This window comes from Pyrgilauda ruficollis, unplaced genomic scaffold (genome assembly GCF_017590135.1).
Source record: "Pyrgilauda ruficollis isolate IOZ18807 unplaced genomic scaffold, ASM1759013v1 scaffold25, whole genome shotgun sequence".
NCBI lineage: Eukaryota > Metazoa > Chordata > Aves > Passeriformes > Passeridae > Pyrgilauda > Pyrgilauda ruficollis.
Genome location: NW_024523822.1, coordinates 1,087,750 through 1,115,176, shown reverse-complemented (window position 1 = coordinate 1,115,176; position 27,427 = coordinate 1,087,750). Strand labels below are relative to the sequence as shown.

Genomic DNA, 27,427 nt, shown 5'->3' with positions numbered 1-27,427 from the left:
ATTTTCTAAGTTTTTTGTTTTTTTTTTTTTTTTTTTTTTTTTTTAGGGGAGGAAACATGTTTGATTTGATTTGAAACACATTCAATTTTTGAATAAAAGTCATGGTGCTGGAGAGCTGTTGCTATTGTTTGCATTTTTTTTTCTGGGTGACTGCTGTACACTCATTATTTTTAACTTTCTGTGTACTTACAAATGTTTCCCATAATTCCCAAAAGATGAAGGAGCAGTGTTGACTTTTATCTGTCAGCAGCTTCTGCCAGTTCTTTTATGTAAATCTTCCACATCTAAACAACTTGACTTCTCAAGCATAGTAATACGCATTATCTTTTTCTTGCAGCTGTGAAGAGCCTATTTTTTTCTTCTAGATTTCTTGTCTGTGGATAGTTTGACAGGGATTTGTTGGCATTCTTCTCCCATTAGTTTCTTCACAGCAAAAAGGTAACAAAACAAAGCATTCTTTCAGAGCAAAACAACATACTGCCCTGAATTTTTATGTATTATGATTATTGAATAAAAAGAGAATGCTTTAAATTCTGCTCTTCTCAAGCAGAGATACTATCACAAACCAGTGTTTGCCCTGCATAAGAAACTTTATGTTACTGGAAAAAAGGACGCAACAATAAGGAACAAGGATCCTTTAGAGATAGGACAGGTCATTCTCAACAGTGTTGCAGCGACCATGATATCTCACAGTGAAGGTTCATCCACCTTCGTAACCTGTCTTGGTTACAAAGAGCAGATGCTGCTGGAACACTGTTTCTAACTGTCACCATTGATATGTGGAAAGGGAATTGAGGTTAGTAATCTTTGTAGGATAGCACCAGACTGTCATTTACATGTTACCACTTTTTAAATGAACTTGCTCTGTCTATGAAGTTTTATCTGATAGAGGTCATTGAAATAATCTCACAATGACTTTCCACTGGTTGGCCAGAACCAAAATTTTCAAGTGCCTCTTGAGATGGACCTTAGTATTCCTTCCCGTGAAAGATAGGCAACTACCCCTTTCCTATGTGTCAAATGTTTCCAGGAAAAACCCAGTATGTATTTCCTCTCTATCTTGCTAGGAAGAACTCAAGAACAAATTGGGGACCAAAGTACTTTTACATAGGAAGCCATTCTGAGATGAGATGATTGAAAATTCGTGTTTGAAGAGGAAAATAAACAGGAGAATATAAGCCTACTGCATGACCATGTGTCCTTGTACAGTCTAGGTAACATTTCAGGTACTAAAGTACTCAGTTCTTCAGCCAAGTTTTATCCCTTGAGAGCTCTGGTCTTGGTGCACTGAAATGGGCAGTGTAATTTCATGGGAAAAATTCTATGTCATTATATGAAAAGAGACAAAAGCACGAACTGAAATTGCATATGCAGCCATTGTTCTTTGTGGTCTTAAATTTTGAGTACTTGACCTTGGTGGTGGTCTTGATGCTCTTACCATATAGTTTTGTTAATGTGTCTGTGTAGTATGGCAGGCATCAGAGGGAGCTTTGCTGCTCATTCCTTATAGAGTGACCATAGCAAAAGTACCATGTAATATATATTTGCATACATCTAGTCACTTTACAATAAATTATATTTTTAGTGAATTTTCACTCTTGCTTTGTTAAGAAAAAGTCTAGAGTGCAGAAGTTAATAGAAATCATGGCATAAATATCCTTGGGAATGATGAGGTAGTCTGTGGGAAGGCAGCTGGCAACAGTTCTAAGGGAATGCTTAGTTAATCATAATGCCAGTGAGGGAGGTTTTGTTTTGAGAACTATTAAAATTTTGTCTAATAAGGACTTCTATGTACCACCACTAAAATCTGGATGTTTAATGGCAATAATAACATTGAAGCACCGGGAACTTGATAAGTAAGTCACAAGATGCAGCTGCCAGTGGAATGTGCTGTTTGTCCTCATGCCAGCACTATCCATGCTACACTTGAACATTCAGTGGTATATATTTCCCTTCTTGATAGTATGTATGGTTTCATGTCAAACCACTGCCAGAATCTGAAATTGTCATTTAGTGTCTCTGAGGAGAACTGAGCAGGCTGAGTTACTCAAATTCTTGCATACCTCAGTTCTTTTCCAGTCCTGGAACAGCAATCCTGAAGGAAGAGGAGGGAATGCAACAAGGCTCACTTCATGAAAAAGGCAGTTCTGCACTTTATAGTCTCAACTACTTGGTTGACCCTGTCCTGTTTCTTCCTTTCTGTGATCATCTCCTTGCATGTGGTGATGCAGTAATTTGGTACCTGCATCACAGCTTAATTCTCATCTGCTGGTATCTCTCTGACTGAAAACTGCTGGCAGGGAACCTGCAGATGTCAACAAGACATGAAAAACAGGTGTTGGCTTATTAAATTACTTTTTTTCTCTGTCATTGGAATCATGCACTGAAATCCATGCTGGCTTGTTCTATTTAGAGACGTTAACCTGTCCTTCCATTTAAAGTGATTCTCGTAGGGAATGTGAGAACACTACTACTGCTGTGCTTCTGCATGTCACACAGGGCTTAGGTTGATCCCTCAGAGTGAAGGGTAAGAAAGAATTATTTGCCAGTCTGCCATGCCTGAAAAAAGCTTGAGAAACCTCAAGCTGTGCCAGTGCTCCAAACCACTTGAGGAAGGGGAGATGTACCTCTTCTGGAAGCCAGTGTCAAAGTCCCAGTGCTAGCCTGCTTGTTTTTCAGCTCCAGCTACGTCTATCCTGACCCACACTCTATCCTCCTCAGCTTTTTTGAGTGTCCCTTCTATGCAGAAGCAGAAAGGAATATTTTAGTATGTTCTTGCTTATTTCTTACTTTTTTCTTTCTGTTTGTCTCACAGATCCTTGAAAAGAGAGTTGAATAAGCAGGTGGTTTTCCCACCTCTTCCTTGCTTTTTGTGGGAGGGAGTTTCTTTTGCAAAACTATGTATGCATTATGTATGGCATTATGCAGTGTACTTCATGCCAGCATATTTTACTTAGTTAATATTTTTTTTTCCTCAGAATAGTAATGCTCATGTTTTCTAATCATTCTAATAATAGTTGTAAATAGATGCAACCATTAAATTCAATTCTGTTTGGAAAAAGAGTATTGCAAAAGCTCACCCATAGAGGGAAGCAGAATACTGTCTTAACTGTAGGCTGCTTTTAAAAAATTATCCATGCTTCAGATGAAGCCAACAAAGAACATCTGTTGTCTTAATTATAGCTTCTATTTCTAAGTGTGTTCTGTAGCAGATGAGAAAAATGTCTGACAGCTCATAATTCATAAAGTTATTGAGGTTTAATCTGATAGAATATTATGTACAGAGTTTCTTCCCAGTACAGACATTATCACTTCCCTTTCAACTGATGATGGAAACAGGGCTTTATGAAATATTAAATTAATAAGTGTGAAACATGATTATCAGCCACTATTGAAAGTATTAAACTGTTATAAAGGAATATAGTTCTCTATCCTACGTTGCTTTGTGGTTTTGTTTTTCTGCTTATCTCTGCAACTAAACTTTCTTCAAGCTGGACCAAATAACTTTGTTCTTTCTTTCCCTACTTTCATTTTGCTTTGTCTTAGAGGAATTCTTAGCTGATTAATGCAGCAGCTCTAGGACAAGTATTCATTTTTATGACAGAGAAGGGTAAAAAGATCCTGGATTTCTTTCAGAGGATTGGTATCTTATTGAGTAAGTCTTTCAATATGTAATCAGAGCTTTTTTCTGCCTAGTCCTGCCACCTATTCTTTATGAATTATTTTCTTGTACTAATCTGTATTTACCAGGGCTTGTTTCACCCCTTTTCACATAGTTGCCCCTTGTTCTTTTTAGCCTTGAGAGTGCAGCTGGCACAGCTTCATAAACTGGGTTGAAGAGAGGAATTAGTTCTCCTGGCCTCCAAAATTCCTTGCATAGTCCCCATGCACATGATGCTTTATTAACCAGAGCATTGCTTGCATGTGTGCTGATAACCCTGGGAAGCATCTAGGCAAAGTAGGTCTCAGTTACAACATTGATTTATGCAGGTAACTTTGTCTTTTTGACATACTATGTGTAATTAGGATAAAATGAAGTACCATTCAGTTTTTATTTTGACCCTTTTAGATTTAGTGGGTTGGACTATAAATAGTCTTACCTAGTCTTAATATAGGTGTGTTTGCCCTTCTGAATAAATGACTGCCTTATTCTGTTAAGTGTCACAATATTATGACAAGTTTTGTACATTTTTCTATAAAAGTCAGTTTGAGGTCCCTTTTGCAACTGTATAAGCTATGTTGTTAGTACCCACCTTACACAGAGGAATCTGGAGATGTCTGCTTTGTTTTGGGCATTAACTGGGACTGACGAGTCAGTAGATGATGCTTATGCGAACTGCTGTTGTCACCCTTTTGGAATAACCTGCTTGGATAAGTTGTTGTCACTCAGTGTTACTGATGTAGGATCACAGCAGAACTATGAATGCTTTACAAAGATATTTGAAGTCTGAAAGTGTATTGCCAGAATACTGTTTTTTGCCATGAGGGTTAAATGTTGCCATTAATGCCCTTGAAAGGCTTTATTCAGGTGTTCCATCGTTGAAGACAGAATAAAAAGAGGAATGACAGCAGATGTAATAAACTGTTTTCTTAGTACAGATCTGAATTTCCTGGCCAATTCAGTGTTCTGTTAACAGGAAACATGTAAATCAAGTTACCACTTTGTCCTCCAGTTCATACCCAACGCCTGTTAGCCAGTGGAAGAAGTAGACTGTCTTGGGTACATAATATTCAAGGATTATAAAATGGTAGTATTTTCATTCTGCTTTGCAGTTGTACCCTAGTAATTTAAAGTCACCAGCAGGCATCATTTTCCATATTTCTTTTCATAGCTCTGGGGTCATTCATATCGCAATAAATCCTGAGTCTCTGACATTTTTTGCCTCCATAATAAATTGACGACTTCTGAGCTCAAAGGCTCATAGTGTTGGTAGGCATGACCATTTCTTTTTCTAGTGCTGCAATACTCTTCACCTGTCTTCAGTTCTCCTGAATCTAGTCTTCTCTACTGCCAAGACTTCTGTGATATTCTGAGTCTGCACCCTGCCTGACTGATGACATCTCACAAAAGTAAGAGACAAGAAATAGCTGGCAGACTTATCAAGTCACTTGTAATGATGTGTCAAATTCATGGACGCTTAAGTCTCTTTCCTATTTTTCCATTAATGGTGTTGTGTTTTAAAATCTTTCTAGTGAAACCAGTACTGGAGAAAGTGGTTGAGCCCTGAACAGATCTTCCTCCTGACACTTTAAATGGTGCTTTCAACCTCTAGTAGCATTTAACTATAGCCAAATTAAATCATCTCTCTACCAACAGTTGCAGCTGAATTTGCTGTCTGTTGCAGTCTTTGATTTATTTGAGACACAGAGTAACGCTTTCTCTTCATTCTCCCCTTTTTGTCTTTCATCTTTGCCCAGTGAAAACCTTTTCCTAATGGCAGTTGGGCAGTTCTGAACATTGTTCTTTTGGTAAATACAATTAGGTTATCTGAAAATGCAAATGTCAAGGCAAGGTTGAGCTCTTCAAATCTCAGGGTGAGTTGCTCTTTGTTATTTAATTAATACTAGGCTTATCTTTTGTGTTGGTCTGACACTGAACCCAAAGCACAGATCTCTATGGAAAATATCTCCAGAGTAAGAGTTTAGGGTTTTTTTTTAGCCTTTCATACTCTTGTACTGAAACATTTTGCAGGAACTCACTACTTTTTTAGATTGTTAAGAAACATTTAGTGGATCACAGAATTCCCTTTCACTATGAGTTAAGAGATTTTTGTCAGTAAGGCTCTTTTCACTCAGATGTATTGTGAGGCTCATGTGGCCTTTTCTTCTACAGCTGATTACACAGGCGCTGAGAGGGCTGAGATGGCTGAGGCTCAGCATCTGTACCAGCTACCACCACAGGGCCAGGAGAAGCTTCAGGTTGTGCCATCATCTGTGTGGTGATGTACCTCCTAGTGCTTTGCACTTTTCCAGGGTCTGAACTTGTGTTTCCACAGGCATGGCTTTTGGTGTGTTCCCAGCACAATCTCCTCAAGCTCTGCTGTCTCTGATGTGGGAGTCATTAGCAGCCAGCACCCTGGAGGAGTACATGGGACAGCTCAATACATACCACTGCCTGAAAGGCCCTGCAGAACTGCCAAACTGCCCTAATTTCCAATGCACCTTCACTGGAATTCAACACTGTATACTGATAAGCTGTTGAATTCAGACATTATGGTTCCTTATTGAAATCCAGATTCTGTTTCAAGGAAGATGGATAATAATAGTGGCACATTGTTTGAATTCCATTTCCCATACCTAGTAGAGTACATAACTGCTGAAATACTAGTATTTCAATCAAGAAAGTAAGCTCCTGTGTTTCCCAGAATTTTCAATAGCAAGCATGGGTGTTGAACTATGTAGGAACCTCCCCCTTGTCCACCTCTCATAATGCATTATACTGATGGTGCCACTAGCGTAAGTATTTTAGGTGCTTGTGCATCCATCTTTACATTCTTTACATACAAAGCCATTTCTTTACAGTTTGTTGGCGCATTATCACAACTTGCTTGACCATTATCTTTACCTTTGCGTTTCTTCTTCTGCATTAATTAATATGTTTATGTTTAATATAGCTGATTTAAGTACTGGTAAAGCCTTTCATGTCTGGAATTATTGTATGACTTCCAAACAAGGGACCTGTGTAAAGCTATAGAAAATCATTATGTTAGTGGACACAGTTGTATGCATAAAGAGTATATCTATCTCCATGTACCATAAGTATTATGATCATCTTAAGACCTGAGCTGTGAAATAGCAGACTTTTATATAGAGCTGTGTTATCATCAAAAAGCGCAAAATGTGTGCACAAACCTTAATGCCATTTCTAGAAAAATAAGAAAATTCATGGAGTAATCTTAACTCAAAATTAAATTCAAGTAGAGTTAGTATATAGTTCCTGTAAATATTTAGAAATTAAACTTCCTTTCATGGCATATACTGTACATTTTAAGGGGTTTTATTATATATGTTTTTAAATTTCATTCTTCTTCTAGCAGTAATGAAAGATATGTCTCAGAATCATCTGAAGCCAAATTGCAGCTTTAAATTTCCACTTGTCATTGCCAGGTACTAACTCTATATCTTTTTACTGAGAACCCTTCCAAAAGGTGCAGCTGTGTGCTGGTTTCATCTTGCATTTTGTAGCTGTGCTTGAATGTAAGGTATGCTCTCATCTCCCACACTGCCATTGCCTTAGAGCTGTTCAGTCCTGTGTGTAACAGGGAGAAGGAAGAGTTTGCAGATTGGAGAGAACCCTTGGCTTGTGGTTCATCTCATTGATTCTCACTGTGGCAAGATAGAAATAGAGCTAGTGGAAAACCCAGCTTTTATCAAGTGTCACCAGAAGCTTCCTTACTATCTGGAGACCCACTACTAGACCTAGAAAGAAGACAGTTTTGAGAACCATTATATTTTGGACACCCTGGGATTAAGGAAAAATTTAAAAAAAGGAACAAAACAGAGGCATTTGGGGAAAAATATTGCTTTTAATGAAACACTGATACAGGATTTTAGCAAAGACATCTACAAAGTTGCTCAAATCCTTTAGAGTGGATTTGGTTCTTCAAACATCTTTGCTGCCCTACAGCATTCTTCAAAGAAAAAGACTACTTTGAAATCAGGTAATAAATGCAGGTTGCATATAAGGTTTTTTTCAGTTGTCCTTTACTAAAACTGTCATATCTAAAAAGTCTTCCTTTGCCTCTGCAAATCTTAACATGCATGCTGGGTTTTCTCTTGGTACACATAATGTAGAATCAGGACTTCTTTAATCATAACTTCTATTCTGGCTCTTGGAGTAAAAAAAAAAAAATATTTTTCCAGAAATTAGGTGCAGTTTTCTTCCATTTAGCTGCTGAGATTTCCTCTCAGCATTTTGAAACTGAAGCACACTGTTCCCAAATTGGGCTGTCTTCTATAAATGTAATAAAGTGGCTTCAGTTCTTTGAGTACTGTTAAGTTTTTTGGGTTTTTTTTTTCTGACTACATGTGTCTTGTGAATTCTTTTACTCTTAAACAAGCTTAATTTTCTATTTTGTGCAAAAGTTGGGAAATTTGAAGCAAAAGTCAGTATGATGTTATGCGTTAATTATATTGAAGGTGACACAGTGAGTAGGAAATCCTAGAACAGGTGGGAGGTTAAATGATTTTAATTTGTTCATGCTGTCTTCAACATGCTGATGAAGTGAATGTTTTTCTTCTACATTGCTGAGCATTGCAACTGTGTGACTTAGATGTTTTCTTCTGTAACTTTGGAGTTGCTGATAACTGCAGGTTTTGGACTTGCCATTGTGTGTGTCTCTGTTGTTTGTGTCTTTTTGCTGTAGAACTTAAAAAAGAGATTAATATAGCGAGTTTTCAGTCAAATACATAAGTATTTTACATAATATGTATTTATACAAGGGATTGTCATTCACTTGAAGTCTTATATGAAGTTCATATCTAAAATTTCAGCAGTGTCTTTGGTTATATAAGTTTCCAGTTTTGGAAAGGAATGGGATAAAGAGAGGAAGAGGCATCAGAAATCCTCTGAACTCCTAAAATGCATATTTTAGGTTAGCAGAGAAGTTTTGGAAACTCATCATTTTAAGCAATGTGGCATATTGTTTGCATACACGTTTTGTAGATATATTACAGATTTTGTATAAACGTAAAGGGAAATGCATAGCTTCCAAAAGGCTTTCAATAAGAATATTACTTAATGAATACTCTACAACAAAGGTATTCATAACAGATTATGATATGAACCTTTTTAAACTAAAATTCTGCTTAAAGTTGAGATGAACAGCATGGAGCACCAAAAAGACTGCAGGAAGAGGCTCTCTCTGCTTAGGTAATTTAGGAAAAGTCTACAGAGACAAACTGTTTTCTGTATTGTCTTGTCTTCACCTTGCAAGGGGCTTCTTCCCCTGACACTGGGGTCTCCTCTTTGCTTTCCTTGGGCTCCATCCCTTGTGTAGACAGTCTACATCAGTGGAAATTAGAATTATTTTTCTAAATACACCTTGTTGATAGGTATTTCTTGATGTCTTGCCATCATTTCAAGGCACAATTTGGTTAATGGAAGAAAGCACTGTGCTGCTCAGTAGCCTAGAGGTGCCATCCCTGAACTGCCAAGCTGTCACTTGATAAGGTTCAACTGTCTGTCAGTTTTAACTTCCATCCTCTGTCTCTATTTATCCTTCTTTCTTTCCTCTGTTTCAGTTTAGGCTGCTGACTGTGGCTGCATGCTGCCTCCATCTGGAATTAGGAAATGAGAATCTTTGTTCAGAGATGATGCAGTTTTGTTGATGTTATGAAAGAGGGAGGAATTAAATGTAACTAGCTCCCTCAGGGACCAGAAAGTTACTTTCATATGTAAAAATATGTAAACTCTGTTCTTAAAACCTATTCTTTCCCTGCTACCATGTAAGGGATCCATTTTAAACCCTTAACATTCTCTTGAGTCTATTAGTATCTCACAATCTGAGAATTTTCAAAGCATACCCTTTGATATTACTCTAATCTTTTGTTTATTATTTCAATAGATTTGTCCATATCATAAGATAGATACATACTTTGGGGTTGAAAAGAACTATTTGAATATTCCAAATCTGTTGGTCTCTATTTCAGTATGCCTCAGCAGAGGCTACTTAGAGTGCAGCATTTTCAATTTGAGCCCATCTTGTGTTGATGAGCAGATATAAAAGAGATGTTCCAAATGGAATGTGAAAGTGATTTGAAGATGCAAAGAGTTGAAAAGTCCATTTGCTCCCTGAGTAGCTTGTTCTGCATATATAACATGCTTGCATTGAATTTAGCTTTTAATCGAAGTGTTATACTAAGTCAGCTGTCTGGCAGAATTTTGGTGTTTATTATGTTGGCCTTTTTCAGCTCACTAAGGTGCCACTAAGGAAAGAACCTGTCTTCTAAAAAGCTGTTCAGATGATCCTTAATTACAGTGCTGTCTGCTGTCTTTTGTTGCATTATATGAGCCTAGTTTTAGGCTTTTCTTTTTTTTGTCCAGGACTTATAATGACACTTGCCTGTAGGCATGTTACTTGTCCTTGCAGAGTATGGGTCAGGTATTAGAGCTCTTTGGATCTGTGGGAATTGTTCTTATTTTCCTCAAGTCATTAAAAAGCATCAGCAGGGCAGAGATCTGCAGAGTCAACTCTTTTAAAACTCCTGAATGGTTATCTTCCAGGCCTCCTAAGTTAATCTGTTACAACTAACAATGTTTTTCTAATACCCTCAGTTATGAATGGGTTAGGAAAGTATTTCCATCATTATGGTACCATAATTTTCCTTCTTTTTGCCAGTATGCTTCATTTCCATTACTACTATTGTCTTTCATTTCACTCCTCATCTCTCTATACTTCCAAACTTCTGTCCCTTCCTTGCTGTCCTACTGGTTTTTTATATTTGTGCTGGTTTTGACTGGGGTAGAAGTAATTTTCTTAATAGTAGCTATCATTGGGCTGCATTTCAGATTCATGCAGAAAACAGTGCTAATAGCACAGGCATGTTTTAATTATTGCTGAGTGGGGTTTATATAGTGTAAAGACCTTTTCTGCTTCAGACCACACCTCACAAGTGAGGAGACAGGGAGTGCACAAGAAGTTGAGAGGGGACACAGCCAGGACAGCTGACCACAACTGACACAGACACATTCCATACCACAGAGCACTGTGCTCAGCAGTAAATCTGGGGGAAGAATAAGAAAGTGAGAGATGCACAAAGTGATGGTGTTTGCCTTCCCAAGTCACCATTACCCAGTGATGAAACCCTGCTCTCCTGGAGATGACTGAACATCTGTGTGACCATGGGAAGTACTGAATTAATACCTTGATTTGCTTTGCTTTTATATGTGGCTTTTGCTTTCCCTATTAAACTATCTAAACCTCAGTCCACTAATTTTCTCACTTTTACCCTTCTGACTCTCACTCCTGTCCCACCAGAGGAGAGTGCCTGAGCAGTTCTGTGGGACTTGGTTGCTGGCTGGGGTTAAACCACAGCAAAATTGTTTGCATTTTTATGAAGTTAAGTAATTCAAAATAGGGTGAATTACAGCCAAAACTGTCTGCTCTCTCTTTCTCAGTGTATATATATTCTTTCTCAGTTCATCATTTTCTGTGGATTTTTTTTTTCTCCTTCTACATAGTTATCATCATAATTTTGTTTCAGTCTTCTGAAAATAGGGGCAGAGGGTGTGCATATATGTATTTATACATATCCATACAGGCACCTTTGTATATGTGTGTTCAAGAATTGTTCTCTGTCCGTGGTGAGTTCAATTGAGCAGAGATTACTATTGCTTAGGAAAATGGCAATTTTGGCTTCAATGATTAATTTTTGTTTATCAATCATAATCCATCAAATTATGCCAGATGGTTCTGGCAGTAGTTTAATGTCTTTATGTAAACATTTTTGTTTCCAAGTGTTAAACAAGATCACTCTAAAACTTTTGAATTATTCTTTTTGGCAAAAATTGTGTATTTAGAGATAGACCTTTCCTCACAGAGCCAGAACATACCTTTAAGATTATGTTCTCTCCATTAAGAAACCAGATTGCATGAAAACTGGCTTTGTATAAAATCTGTGTGCAGTTTTGGTTGAATCTGCAAAGTGTCCCTTTCCAATTATACTGCTATTTATTCCTAACTAGTCCATGTAGAAAAGAAAATTCTTGCTTCAAGTAAACTATACTGTTAATAGTATGATGCTTGAAAATTGAAATGCACAGAAGTTACTGAGCTTGTGTATGAGTGTGAAATACATGTTTCTATTGCTGTTTCAGACCTTTTTAAGTCTGTTTTACCCAGGGGATCAGGCACTCACAGACAGTTATGTGTTTAATAGCTCCTTCACTTGGTGCACAGGGTGTGTAAATATCTCAGATGGAAAGACTTTTTCATTCCTTACTTGCATTGTATTTCTGCACATCCATAGACTGCAAACTTTTTATTGTGTTTTCTTTTTCTAGACAATATGGAGAGTAAATCTAGGACTGAGGTTCCTGAAAGAAAATATTATAAAAAATTCAGTTGTCATAATTATCATTCCATTTTTTGATTAAGTATGGAGTTTTCTCATACAGCCCTGTCAACTGGGATGTTTGTTCTGTGATTAAAATTTAACTGGTTGCATTACATGTAATGATTTTCATAAAAGTAACTGCATTCATCTGCAGCTTGGCTTATTTTTCTTCCTTTTTTTTTTACAGCTTTTTCACTTCCAGACCTTACAGAGCAGTTCACACCTCCTGAAGTTGCTCCACCAATTCTTGTCAAGATAGTAGAGACAATTGAAAAGAAAGGTAAGATGAAGAATAATCTACCAAAGTGTTCTGTTGCTGCAAGACTGCAGAACTGGATCCAGAGCTACCATGTCCTCTTTCTAGAGCTGATAGTGCATCACATTACTTAACATCCAAAATAATCTCCCTTAAGGTTTGTTACACTGGTTTTTGCTCATTAGAGGCTATTTGGACTATAGGAGCAAAACCAAAGCTTACCTCAAATGGCATTTAATAATTAATATAACTATTATTGGAAGGTAAGGGAGAAGGGTTTGGTATTGTTTTGCTTTTTTCTAATGAGTAAGCACTTTAAGTTGGTTATGCAAGTAAATGCATAACCAACTTAAGTAAATGCAAGTGTAACATTGAGTTGATGACACAGGGAAAAAAGTAATGCTTTGCCCCAAAGCCGGGGGACAAAAGAAAATAATAAAATATGAAAAGGTTTCAAGAACTGGTTGTATTCTTCAGGAGCCAGTTCTTTATTGCTGCTGTATAGTGAGCCAGACATTTTATTTTTATGATTTTTTTCCTCACCAGCTTTCCTGTGCTGATGTCTCTCCATCCTTTTGAGGCTTTCCTCTTTCTTTTACGATGTCATAATTCTTTTGCCCTATTTATATCTTCCTGGCAACTCCTCTGATGTGTCTTTCATAGTGCTGGTGAGGTAAGGAGCAGCTCTGTGAGTCCTGCTCATTTAGGGGCCTTAAGCTGGGAAACAAGAGCGAAAGTGGTATTCTGATGAGAATCAAGCTGCTGTCCTTGGGGACATGGGTTCTAACGTACTCCTCTGGCACTTTAGAAGAGTGTAAGCCTTTCCTGAAAGAGTAGAAGCTTGCTGATATCAACGTGAAGGGCCAGTATTTAGCACAAGTATGAGTAAGAAGCTGCTGCTTTCAGGAGACACCACTGATAGTGTTAAATCATTAGTGCTCTGCATCCCTGTGTATGGTTCCTTCCTTGTGTCTTCTCTATTTTCACTGCTGTAGGAAAGTTGTAAACAATATCTTTCATGTGAAAACACTTTACTGATGTCTTTTCTAACAATTCAGGTGAATTATTAGACACATTATCTGATACATACACAGATATAGATATATTTCTGAATCTGTTTCCTAGTCCTGGCCTTTTACAGTTGGCCAGTGGACAGTTCTACAGAATATGTGGGACTACTGGCATCTCTGATCTTCTTTGGCCATCTCTTTCTGCAGACACAGCAGCCTGAGTGCACAAAGAGGTGTCTTACAGCCATAAAAAAAAAAAAAAAAATCACATTCTGTAGTGTGGTAGGTGAAAGAATGTTGCTAGTTTATACTGTAAGTACTTCTTGAACAAAACAGAAATGTGTTGCATCAGGGCAACAGTCGCTGAACACATCCTATTGATTTTGTTTTGAAGGTCTGGAGTACTCAGCTTTGTATGGAGCACAAGGCTCAAGCAGCACAGTGGAATTAAGACAGATTTTTGAATGTGGTAAGTACAGTTCTCTTCCTTAAAGCACAAGACAGATTTTGTGGTCAGACCACTCTCACTCATATGTGCTGGTTCTTAATAATATACTATTAAAAAGACATATATAAATAAAAAAAGTTTTCTAACTTTTACACTTAATATGAAAAGTATTTTTCACTTGTACAAGTTGTCGCTTTTCATGGCTCAACTGCACTTTTTTTCCTAAGAGTATATATTTTAATCTCTTGATGTCTCACTTGTTCAAAGACTGACAGTCTAGCTGTACTGACAAAAATTAGATGTTTTGTTCTGAATCAAGGTAAAGATACATTACTGCTGAAAGGCTGCAGGTTATTATTTTGTAAACAAATGGCCAGTTGTTTACATACAGTTCTGTAGTGCATTTTTTTTTGTCCAGTAGGTGGGATGTCAATAGCAGCCCATTATCTACCTGCTACAGAGTGATACTGAAGAGAAAGAGACAATTGAATTAATATTGTAGGCTGAGTTCTCAGAGAGTAAAATGCAACTACACCATATACCCTTTCAAGTTTCCTGAAATATATTTCCTCTTCCTTTTTTGGTGTACTTAATTTCTTCTTCAGGATAGAATATACTGGCATGGCAACACTGTTTCAGTATGAGAGTAGGAGGAGAGTTTGACCACGACTTGGCAAGCTGGGGTGCAATGTGTGGTGTGAGCTTTCATTTGCCTAAAAGAGTGCAAAAATACAAGGGGTAGAAAATGGAAATGGTTATGTGCCTTGTTGCCAAAGAGACAAAGAAAGCAAACTCACTCAGTGATTTAGTCTCCTCATTTTTAATAATTGCAAACATTAACAAAGAAAACAAGAGATTATTTGAGTTGTCTGTTTTTTCAGAACAAAAGAGCATCCTGTCCTATGCTGATTGTGGTAGGAGTGAAGAAGTGTATGTGTACAAGCAGGGAGAGAAGATATGGTGCTAGCAGCCTCATGATAGCAGCAATCTCTTCAGTGTTGTATTTATGTGTTTCAGTCCACATAAATCCAGATTTTTGGTGGCACCAATATGATTGCATCTCTTAACTTATCTGAATCCTTTCTTAAGTCTCTAAACTGAGCTATAATTTTCTGATAGGTTTATCTGTTGCTTGAGATTAAAAACTCATTGTTTACATGTATTCCTACTTAAAATACAGTTAGGTTTGAGTAACAGAAACAGAATTTTTCCCTTTAGTAGCAGTGTCTCTTTCTGACTTCTGTTTAAGATAGGATTAGGATCTTCAGGTCAGAGCTGGTGCAGTAAGTATCCAGGTACAGGGATAGAGGCAGATCTCATTTCCTCTGCCTGCTCTCTTTGAATTAGCAGAATGCTAATTCAGAGAGCAAAGTTAGCTTTGGTCTCAAAGTTGTGAACTTGCCTTAGTGTGCTGTTCTGTTAGTGGTTTAAATGCTCTCCATTTTTTAAATGGATAACTGTCTGTTAGCATCAACACAATACTATCTAGCTCCAAAATCAAAGCTGATTTACATCTTGTCAGCTCAGCAGATGGAAGAGTTCAGGTCTGTTTGTGGTATTACACCCAGAAAGTTGCAGAGTAAGTATATTCTTACTCATGTATTCATTATAGTAAGTTGGGTCATACTTCAGAGAAATGGTCAACACTGAAGATGCATGATTGCATCTTGGCTTATGAATTAAAATAAGTCAGTAAGCAGCAAAAGTAATAAAAGCTATTTCTTTAAGAATTTGTGGATTCTCTGACACATAATTGCTCTTGCAGAAATTATTCCCACACTGTAAGTTTTATATAATCTAAGACATTTATTATGCCTTTTCTCTCATGCAAATTCTTTGGTGTCTGAGAAGATTTGAGCTCATACTGCAAGCTCTTTGTTGGGGAGAACAAAGGAAGTGGAGGAGCACTAAGTTTCTCACTACCCCCTCTTGGCTGCCTTATTTCACAGTATTGGTAGACACACCATTTATTTGAGTCCTCTACCTCCCTGTTCCCTCTTTTTAAAGTAGACAAACAGATTCAATAGTTATTTTACCAAGAGACTTTCTAGATAGAAGGTTGATCAGCATTAATGCCTCTAAATTCTTTTACACAACATGGATCTTTTTGTATACACTTAGGACTTTACTGTGCCAGAGTTTCCTGTTATAGGATGAGCCCTAACCTTGCTTTCACTAAACAAGGATTTCTGTACTTTCCCATTTTTATTTTTGCTGTTGATATTCTTTGCTCCAACACTAACAGGTAGTCCTTTATGTGACACTGCCAAACCTTATCCCAAGTCATAACTATCCTGGAAGGGTATCAAGTTTTACAAGATAAATCTCAACAGCTGCATAAACCACCAAGCACACAGTTCTGCACGTGTATATTTGTTTCAACTTACTTACATAAATATTTGCAGACTTGGATCCCCAAGATGTTAATCAAACTTTTAGTCATAATAGAAGTAGCTCCCTGTAGAGAAGCTGCATTTGACCAAACCTTTGATTAGTACTTACTTCTTACACAAAATATTTGCACATGAAACAGAGACCTGTTAAAAATATTCTGATGTTCCATAACACTGCCAAGATGCAACAAGTCACTACCATTACTCTGAGTTCAGCCCTGAATTGTATGTGACAGAAGGCTACACACAGTTATGGAAACCATTTGGTTCATCAGATGCCAAGGGGCTGGGCATGGTGTTGAACTCTGTGTGTTCTTCATCTCAAGGATATTTCTTGGTGTCTACATTTTTATGAATTGTTCCCTATGAACCAGATATAAGTTAGCAATTTTGTCTTGTTATGAGCTTGTATATTTTTTCCACTTTCTGAAGTCCAAAAAGTATGTTGCTCTTTCCCTTTAGATGCCTCTTCATTAGATTTAGAGACATTCGATGTTCACACTTTGTCAGATGCTCTCAAGAGGTATATCCTGGACCTGCCGAATCCCATCATTCCAGCAGCTGTTTACAGTGACATGATTTCTGTATCTCAAGGTATGATTACAAATTATTTCAAATATCAAACAGAAAGGCTTTTATTAGAATTCTGGATATCTGGTGGTTCAGCTGTTGCCCACAGAACAGTAAAAATTCTACACAACCTGGCAGCATCTCAGAATATAAATATACTTCTTTCTAATCTAAATTTACCCTTTTCTACGAAAGCTGTTTCAGTTTAGATCTAGACATTATTCTGCATTATTCAGTTACTTGTTTAGGCAAACATAATGTAAAATATAAGGGATAACACAGTTCTCTTCATTTTAGTAACTAGAAATGCTATAGAAGAACTAGGGGGAAAAATCAAGGACTTAACTGTATACAGAAAGCTAATTTTTAACTTTTTATCAGTGCTGACAAAGTAAATGTATTAGAGGTCATGTAGTGCTGTGTTACATTGGGGTTGCAGATTATGAAGTGAGAAATACATGCATGTGAGATTCGTCATCTACAGTGGTCATTTCAAACAAGTACAGCTTATAGGCTTTCAGAACACGGGCCAAGTATTCTGTTATATATCTCAGGACAGGATATTGTTACTGGTAACCTTCAAAGTTAGAACAGCACCTGTGAGACTTATCTAGTGCATCTCAGAATTACCCAATCATGTGTGACGCTGAACACAAGACAGACTTCTACCAGTACACTCTGAACACATTGTGGTTTTTACCAAAATGCATATCTGTTTCCATTTGACTTTTAAATACTTGTTCTTTACTCTTCCCTGAGCATTTCTCTTATTTTAAAAGAAGAAAGATATCTTTTGGTTCTAATGAAGGACAGATTTTTTTTTTTCTGTAAAATTGGTATTTTTACCAATTAGTATTTGGTATATTGGTATTTTTACCAATTGGTATTTTTACCAATTTATAAAGGAGTCACATATAGTTTCATTTTACTTGAATATTCCTGTGCTGCTTTCAAGAATCATTTATCTGTTTGCTTGCAGAAGTGCAGAGCTCAGAGGAATATGCTCAGTTGCTGAAGAAACTGATCAGATCTCCAAATATACCTCCTCAGTATTGGCTCACGCTCCAGTATTTGCTCAAACATTTCCTCAGAGTTTGTCAAGCCTCCAGCAAAAATCTTTTGAATGCAAGGTCTCTGGCTGAAATTTTCAGCCCTCTACTTTTCAAATTCCAGATAGCAAGGTATGTGGGTCATCTTTACCATATTTTGTACTGTAAATATGAATTACTTATATACAAAATAAGATTAATTAAATAATTTTCTGACCTTATTTCTGATGTGAGGGCATTGTAGTAAATTCTTCAATTTTTTAAAATAATTTAAAGTAAACTTTTATATTTCTCTTAGTTCTTACTGCCTAATCCATCTCTTGCAGCTCTGATACTACAGAACACCACATAAAAATCCTAGAGGTTTTAATCACAAGTGAATGGAACGAGAGACAGCCAGTACCAGGTAAAAAATATTTTTAATTTTAAAAGTTATATGTACTCTTAAATATTAAAATTCAACTTAATGACAGTAAATGCTTGCATTTTTTTCTATTTATATCAAACTTAATGCAAAACAAAAGTGCACAATTACAGGGCTAAGCAGAAGCTGTGTGTTTTATAATGGTGTGCAATGTTTGTTTTATAAGAAATAGTATTTTTCATTAAAATCATTTTAGTGCCAATAGTTTGTACAGCCTTAGGACTTGCTCTCTTTCATAAACAGCAAATTGGATTTTGTGAGTTTTTTAAGGCCTGTAAACAAGTAGAATGCATCTCATACAGTGGTGTGGGGGCTAATTCTCAGGGTTTTATTGAGCTATCAATTTACTCTCAGGCAAATTTCTTAGATTTGCTATACCCTATGGAGACATTATTTACATACATATATTTTTTAATCCAGATATACAAAATATTTATTTAACAATATCAATAAAAAACATAAAAAATATTATGAGCCCATCCAGGAAAGTTAGTTCCTGCTTTTTTTGCTTAAGTTAACCTCTAATTAAGTCAACAAATAGTAAAGCTCTTATTTATGCAAAATCCCTAGGTTGGAATCAAGTATTCAGTAGAAGCAAGGCAGAGTCGCTAACTATGTGCAAAGAAAATTATTAATGCAGAAAACTTTATATATTAGCTGAAAGCAATTCCTTTTACAGCTTATTAACAGAGAATAACTTAACAAAGGAAAGGGTGAATAGAACATTGGACATCCTATACCTTTCCCACCTCTATAGTCAAAGGACAAAATAAAGTTCATGGCAGTAGGATTTGTAGGGTTACTTAAGATCTGAAGAGCTAGAACACTGCAGAAAAGTGCTTTATTTCCTGTATTTCAGGTAGGCACATTGTATAATCCTCTTCATGAGCTAATGAAGATTAATTTAAAATGGCTAAAATTTTTGTTCCTAGTGCTCTGTTTGAAAGGCTTTTCTAATCTTGCCAGTTCTGTTAGTTAGGAAACTTTCCCTAATATTTTGTGTACATCTGTTTTCAGTTTCCTATTTAGTTTTGTTCAATTTTGGTGAAGTAGTTAACAGTGATTTCCAAAACCACTGTGTATATTTTTCTGCCTAATGCTTTGTAACAACCAGGAGAGTCCAAACTTAAAGTATTTTTGCTGTTTTGCTAAGAATCAGCAAATATCAGCTAATTATTAAAGAGTTATTGTCTTTGCACATGTTGCAAGCCTTAAAAAGCAAAACAGATTATAATAGTCTCATGCTAATAGCATTTTTTTGTAGTTACATGTTTGCAAATGCTTAGGAGTATGTAAATTTATATGTCTAGAAGCTGTTTGGGAGGTTACAAAGGTGGGATCAACAGTTCCCTTCAGTTTCAAAGCAAGAATTTTATAAGTTTCATTTAGGAGATCACTTGGTTGCTTATTTGCCCAAGTTGCTTCGTGTGAGGAAAGTATAAAAGTGAAAGGTGTTATGTTAGAACTACTAAGGAGGACAAGGAATCTAGTCATTTTGAGAGTGTCATTAGGGTGCTTGAAGAAATGCCATTGTATCCATCGGATTTATATGATTTGACACTACATTAATAATTATAATGGAACACCTGATTTTAATATGACTTCTGCATTAATTAATATAGCATGATGCAATAGCTTACTTTGACAGTCCTAGGATTTTTCATGTGACCTTTTACAAAAATAGAACTCCTTCCCTGTGCATTTAAGTCCATCATGTCTAGCAGACTGTTTTTTAGTAGAACATTTGCACACGTACTAATATGCTGGAAAAAAAACCTCAGATGCAAATTTTCAGGTTTTGTAGTGTCTGGTTAGCTAGTCTCTGCCCTCAGGCCTGTAAGGAGTTTGAATAATTTTCTAAAGTTGATTCTTACTAATATGTTCTGTAAGTTTGCAGGATTAGGTCATTTCCACACCAATATCATTCAGTGACCTGAATATCTGGAGTGGGCTGTTTTTATTGTTCTCATAGAACTATAAAAAGCACTCTAAGACGTGTTTTTCAGAATTGTCATCTTTAAGATTATTGCTTTTAGTGGCTTGATTTTCCATACTGTTTGGATAGACTCTAATAAAAAGAAGATCCCAATAAAATATACCTTATTTATCATGTAAGTATTTTGATAATTACAATCTTAAATAGAACTTTACAAGTGGAGAATTTGATAGGTCTTAAGCAGAAAGAAGTTTACTTATTGAAAATAATGTCATGACAACTAGGTGATAACAGGGAAGCTAGTGCTGCCAGGTTTCTTCTCTTTTTCACAGGCTGGAGAGATGGCTTCCTTCCTTCTTAATTCTTTTTGTTAAGATGAGAACATTCTGTCTAAAACAAGCTGTGCATGAAGTTCTAGTGGTATCTCATGCAGTATATAAATACATTAAATGGAGTGTTAAGATAACCAATCTGAATAGCAGGTAGATCTTTGCACAGCTGTGGGATTTTTTCCTTACCACATCACCCACTGAATTATACTCCTTACCTGAAAACACTAGAAAGCAAGCAGCTGGACCTTACATCTTACTGTATTTTAAAATTAGTATCTTAAATTTGGCATCTTCAGTTGGACATCTTTTAGCTAGAGTGATGCTTCTTGAGTGTCATAACACGAAAAGAAGAATTACTCCTAGACCGCTACTTGACTTACCGCAGAACATATGGATTGGGGTATTTTGTCTGTCATGGTGTTCATCAGCAAACTATAGATTCTAGTTTGTAGATTAAAATAGTGCTTAGACCTACACAAAAATACTAAAGTTAACAATACCTATTAATAGAATCATAGATTTTTGTGTAGCAGATGAAGACAAAGTAATGTTGCAGGAGAAATAAGGCTGGAAAAATTAGATCAATTTTCTGGTTCTTGTCTCGTTCTTCAAGTTTGTCAGTAGGAGAGACAAAAGATGATGTTGGTGGGCAAGGCAGGTGATTTTTGTATCCCATCTGAACATCCCAGCTTGATGTACAGCTGCACTGACTTTAAATTAAAGAGAAACAAAGTACAAGCCTCTAAATGTGCTATCCAAAACAGTACTATTAGAAGAAAATATCTTAATTGTAACATATTTTAGCAAATAGTGCTGCTCAGGTCTCACAAAATCTCACGCATCATACAGACTTGTGAAGGTAAATAGTGGAAAATAGGCTATATTTGTAGGTATAGAAGACTGGGGTAGTTTTTCAGTTAATTGTCAAGGATCTTACAGGCTCCTGGTTTTTCTTCCTGGATATGGCCTGTCCTGGATGAAGATCCCAAAGCTACCCATAGTAGGTGTAGTAAGTGCTCAGAGCAACAGGGTCTGTTTAGCACTCGTAGCTGTGAAGGCAGGCTACACAGAGAAAGCTGGGAAGTAATTTTGGGTGGGGAGTTTAGGGAGATAGGGATCCTTTCTGGAGCTGGGGTGTGTGAGAAAAATGTGAGTTTAAGGAAGGCAAAGAGGAAGTGGGATGTGGTGAGAGAGCAAGGGGATGTGGGGAGCTCGTAGCACTGCTGGTGAAGAGCAGAAGAGGAGCTACAGCAAAGAGCTGCCTGTATCAATGAATCAAAACCTCCAATAGCCTGTGCACTGACTGGAGCTGCGCTGCTTTGTCTGGGCTGTCTATCCCAGTTTATCCCTGTTTCCCAGGCTTGTATGTAACATTGTAAATAACAACTCAGACTGAAATACTGCAGCCTGGTAAGAAGTAGTTTTTATTACTCAGCGCATCATATGCAAGAATGAGTGAGGTAGTAAGGCTGCCTTATATGTAACTGCTCACTTGTTGGGGATGAGGTGAAAGTCCTGATAGCATCGCCAAGGTGCAGAAACTTTGCTTTTGGCTACAAAAAATATTTGCAAGAGTGGTGGCATAACAGCTAGAGCAGGGCGTTGTAAAGACTGATCCAGTTCCTCCTGGAATTTGATTCCTTCTCAAAGACAGGCATTAGCCTAAGACCACAGTCCTGTCGGTGGTGTCCTGGGGACATAAACAGATGTGTAGGAATGCTATCAGTTGTCAGAACTTATCTGCATCATGTCAGAGTCTTGGCTGGACTGCCAGACGCGCCGAGCGGGGTTTGGATCATGCGGAAGGCTGCGAGTGCCAGGGAGAGCGGATGCCGTGCCCACGGTGGGGGGACCGTGTGCATCCGTGTCCTACCCAGCAGAGGGCTCCCCTTCTAAGCTAATAAAAGTCAGGCTTCATCCTTGACCTAACGGAAACCACAATGCTTGGCTAACCGCCGTACTTGGAATGCTGTATCCTTGGTTTAAGTTTTCACACAAGCCAGTGCTTTGTGTTTCTCAATACCGTTTCTCAATACCTAATTGCAAGAATTTTATAAGACTGAAACAATACGTAAAACATTATTAGCATTTTTACAGATTGTTATGTCCATGTGCATGTGTATGCATGTGTATGCATGTGTAAAACACGTGGAAGCATGTCAAACCTGATAAGTTCTTTTCCTGCTTCAGACATAATGTTTGAGAAAAAAATGTGCTATGTTAATAGCAGAACACTGAGTGTGACTGCAAGGAATAGTAGGCTGCAAATTAAATGGACACCACACAAAATTTTGAAATTTAGATAAAAAGAAAAGACTTGGCAATACTTGAAAATACAGGTGTGTGCATGCCAGTATCTCTTTTTGACAAGACACTTGTATCACTCCTGCAGGATAATAAGGAACTCATTATCTCTGTGTGGGTATCTGTGCTTTTTTAATTGAGAAAAAGTGAACGAAGTTTGCATTATCTTTTCTCCTCTGACTTTATAAATGTGTTGTGGTCCTAAAAACCAAGAAAAGTTCTCAACTCCTTCTGTAATTTTAACAGTAAAGAAGTATATCAAGTACAGTCTGAAGCTGAACTGGTTCAGAAACAGGTTTCCATCTCCACTTGAAGTTGGGTGTACCTTTATGACTCTGCAGATTTAAATTATATTTAGAACTGACAATTGTTCAAGTAGGCAGAAGCTAAAACTAGGGAAGCAAGGGATTGTTATGGGTGAAGCTATCAGTCAAGTGCAAAACATCAAAGTGTACTGCAGGTATTTGGGATTTCATTATTAGGTGCAAGTGGTGTTTCACAGTGTAGGAGGATTTTGGTATGTGAAGTATTAAGAAGGCGAAAACTTTTTGATACTATTTGACTGCCTTAAGAGCAACAAACAGATCTCAAAGAAATTCTCAGTGTTTTTATTAGAAATTCTCACTGCAAGAAGTGAGAGGAAAATATTAGTCCCCTCCTCCCCTTTTCTTAATATGTCTGCTTCTTTTACTTTGAATTTGTTTCCTTGTAGAAGTTTAACTGGCAAAGAAGATAACCTCTGTAGGCAGAGGAAAGTAGGTTCTTCAGTTGCTGCTCTGTTCCTTTAGCAAGTCTGATCTCCACCAAACACTAAGGCAAGGAAAATACATTTAACCTAAGCTCCTCCCTCTCTGTACAGTTCCTTTTCCCACCTGCCTGCCCAAGAAATGAACAATCCTGATATACTGGAAACCACCATGGATACAGAGAGATTTTTAAAAATATTTTTAGTATATAGAAAATTGATAAACAGTCTCACAGCTCAGACTAAGGGTCTTGAAGCAGCACCTATATTTGTGATCCAGCATAAGCATGTACAAGGTGGTGCTGTGCTTACAAGTAGGCTATTTTGCTTGCACAAGGCTGTTTCTAGAGATGCAGCTCTTATCAAGGAAAATTTTTATTCTGCTTTTTTCTGCAGTTAGCCACTTCCTGTATTTGGCTGTTCATGGTGTTTTTCTCATCTTCAATGCTGCATGCAGCAGCCAGTGATAGGGACTGTTTTTAGGCTTCTTACAATGGTCTTCTCATTTACCTAGGTAAAATGAGAAAGTTAGCTCTGCATTGGCCACTTGTTAGTTGATGACAACTTTTACTTTGAATCTGGCTCCCATCCCCCAGCTGAAATTCCTGGCTCAGCAAATATTTGAACCTACCCAAGTTAATCATGAAACTGAGATCTTTATCTGAGAGGGACGTGCAAGCTACTGAGGGTGGCGGTTTCTTTTTTTTTTTTTTTTTTTTTTTTCCACAGTACTGAAGTCAGGTTCACTTTTTAATGATGAGCCAGAGTAAGTGGGTACCTTCTGCACAGCACAGAGGTTTAAGCAGTTGACAGAGACGGCTTGGATTTTCTCACTGCAAGTTACAACTCTTTTAGGGGGTTTTATGGAACATTGGTTGGAAAGCAGAGCAATCTCTTTTTCTTCATTGCTTCAGAGAAGCTTCCTAGTAAATGGAGGTTTTAGGGTTTATTTTTAAACAAGATTTTTATAAGATGAAACCAATATTGGATTGCATTTTCGACTGTTTTACAAGAGCGATCATTTGCGATGCATAATTTACAAAGTAAGTGATTTTGAATTTCTGTGTTTTTTTCATCATCTTGTGGAAGTATTATACTGTAACTGATTATCAGGTAGAGCTTTAAAAGTCTTAAGATACATGAATTCAAATCTAGTACTTTAGTACCTCTCCAGGTTATATATGGGTAATAGCCTATCTGCCTCCTCTGTCTTTTCTTGCCTGCAGGCTAGGCTAGTCTGAGCTGAGCACTAACCTGAGTATACAAGTTTGTTCAGTCCTAGATTTGGCCACCAGTGAAACTCTAGGGAAGTAATTTTTCCTGAAAGTCTTTATTCAATGGAATAAAAAAAAAATTACCGGTCCCATATGAGACTTAAAAGCAGCAATGCAGTTTTTGTAGGAAATCTTTGTAACTGAATTTAAATAATTACTTGGTAAGTTAATTGTTTGGGTAGCAGGTGGGTTAGACCCCAAGTTTAGCTTTTAGACTTGTGTTTGGGGTGATTTTCATTTTGGAAATGCCAAAATGAAATGCCAAAGAATCTTTGGAGCATATCTACCTCAACAGGAAGGGGACAGTCTACTTCAAAATGAAGCTTCTTAATGTACAAAGCAAACTAGCTTGCATCTTTTTGTATATGTTTGTACTCCAGACATGCTCTTGTATGTTGATGCTTGTCTGAAAGGGGTAACCTGCTCAGGGATGCAGACGGTGGGGGGGTGAGGGGGAGGACAGGGGTGAAATATTTGGAAATCATATAAATTGTGTTTATTTTTTTTAATGAGTATTTGTGAGATAGAGCACATTTCAGCTGTTCCACAATTTCTTAAGGTGTAAGGCACAGATAGTTGCTGCAGCTAGTTTTCGTTGTAGTTATTTTTGTCTCCGGTTTTCTCCCCCCGTAGATTATAGCGAGTATATTGCTTTACATAGAATTCTGCTCTGAAGTTAATAGTCTGTCCATGTTTCTTCCAAGAGGTCAGAGAGAGTTATGGTCAGTGATGGGGGAAGTTAAGATGGAATATTTCTAAATGGTTGGAGGATGCTGCTGACATGAAGTCAAGGGGCAAAGGAGACACTGACAAGAGACTCTTGCTTTTAAAAACAATTAACTTGATAAATATATCAATGAGAATAGGGTAGAGAAACTGTGAAAAGGCAGACTAAATCTTACTGTATCCTCACAACCTTTTTTATGTTCAGCAAAACCATTTTTGAAGATGTTGCTCAGTTATGACTTTCTTCCATTGTTTGAGTGAATCAGCTGAATGTAAGATTACAATATTTGGGGTTTAGATTTCAAAATTAATTAATATAGATTGATCTGAATAGTGGTTATAGTAATGGCAAGAGAGGAAGATATCTCTGCAGTAAGCACATTTATATCATAATATAAACTCTATCAGACCTATGTCCCCATAAAAATAGTAGAAATATGCAGAGTTTAAAAACATAATCCATATTTCATTATGTGGATATATACATCTCTCTGTGTGTTTGTGTAAAATGAGTGTGTAATGGATATACACACACAGTCATGCTCTTCTCTAATACATCTCTAACATGTGCAGTAGTTGTAGAAGCCTTTTAAATCTTTTTGAATGGCAAACTTCAGGCATTTAAGCAGGAGAATGCACCTGAGATGTGACCAACCTGCTTCTGAAGGGAGCTGCCCTATGTGAGTGTTGTGTGCGCCTGTGTCTAAGAGCTACGTGCTGCAGCATATCAGCCTTTTGTCATCCTGCCAGGATTGGACTGTACCATGCTGCAAAGTCAGGAAAATGAGCCAGGAATATGGGCAAGGAGATTCCACTTGCTCCTTTTGTGTGTAATACCAGCTTTATATTGCAATTCTGCTAAATGTAGATTCTTCCCAAAACTGAAATTGTTTTAAGATTAATGTAGAACAAAATGAGAAAGCAGGAGTGGTTTGGTGACATTATTTTGACATGATTGGCTGAGGATTATGATGTAATAGGTTACAGTGCAGCCCCTTATAGGTTTTAAAATGAATTCCAAGACACCATTACAAAGACAGCCCGACTCTTTTCTTGTATCTGAGCTTACTCAGTGAAACTCATACAAATGTACAATACTGTTTGGAATATGGAAGAACTGGATATAGAATATCCTAAGACAGATATAAATTGTGGCACAGACTTGATGTTTTACATAGAAATGGATCCACCAGGTAAAACTGCAGTCTTATTAAAGAAGACTTAATTAATTTTGGTCTTTACAATAGCTGCTGAAAAATTCTTACTGGATATGTAGGATTTCTTTATTTTGTTATTGATACAAATAATTTTCCTTTTTTCATAAATTAGAATAAAACTGTGGATTAGTGCATGGTTGAAGTAATTAGAATCTTAACATATTAAAATACCTGATTGCTTACTTAATTGAATTTTTACTGAATTGACCTGTTTCTGTTTTGATTTTATTATGTCAGATGTAGTTTTAGTCCTGCTATTTTATAATGTAAAAATTGTATTTCTTTTATTACTATTTTTGCTCTCTCTGTTCCACACTGCCTAAAAGGAGATGCTGTAGTAACACTCATATTTCCTGAAACAGTGATTCCAAATCATTGGCTTGGATTGTTTAAGGAAAAAACATTTTTAAAGTCTAGCAATACTAATTGAATGCCTGTGGTAGCATCATTTTTTCATATCATATGAAAGTATTATGCTATCCTGACATTCCTTGCAACTTTAAAAACATTGTCTTTTCAGCCTGGTCATAATATACAGGACAGGAATGTTGTACTTACTGGAGACCTGAAAGAGCTGAGTTGATTTTTAATCCTGATTGTAGTGTAGTCCTCCTTGTTACTAAGTCAGTGCTGCAGTATCTTCTCTGGCACCCACTGGTATACATATGCAGCTTTGACATTGAAAA

The 27,427-nt window shown here is 37.0% G+C and overlaps 1 protein-coding gene across 4 annotated transcripts in view; it reads left to right on the top strand.

Moving 5' to 3' along the window:
• The window catches only part of PIK3R1 (phosphoinositide-3-kinase regulatory subunit 1), a 61,737-nt gene that overhangs the window by 21,287 nt on the left and 13,023 nt on the right, over positions 1 to 27,427 (top strand). For 3 of the 4 annotated variants that reach the window (XR_005955407.1, XM_041470610.1, XM_041470611.1), the window contains 5 exons: positions 12,245 to 12,337; positions 13,718 to 13,792; positions 16,627 to 16,758; positions 17,714 to 17,915; positions 18,110 to 18,189. Coding sequence is in view for 3 of the 4 variants with exons in the window: in XM_041470610.1 (XP_041326544.1) it covers positions 12,245 to 12,337; positions 13,718 to 13,792; positions 16,627 to 16,758; positions 17,714 to 17,915; positions 18,110 to 18,189 (582 nt within the window). In the remaining variant the exon portion in view is untranslated. Of the gene's footprint in view, positions 1 to 12,244; positions 12,338 to 13,717; positions 13,793 to 16,626; positions 16,759 to 17,713; positions 17,916 to 18,109; positions 18,190 to 24,277; positions 24,568 to 27,427 lie in introns of those variants that run through there. The other variant, XM_041470612.1, reaches the window with a different exon arrangement.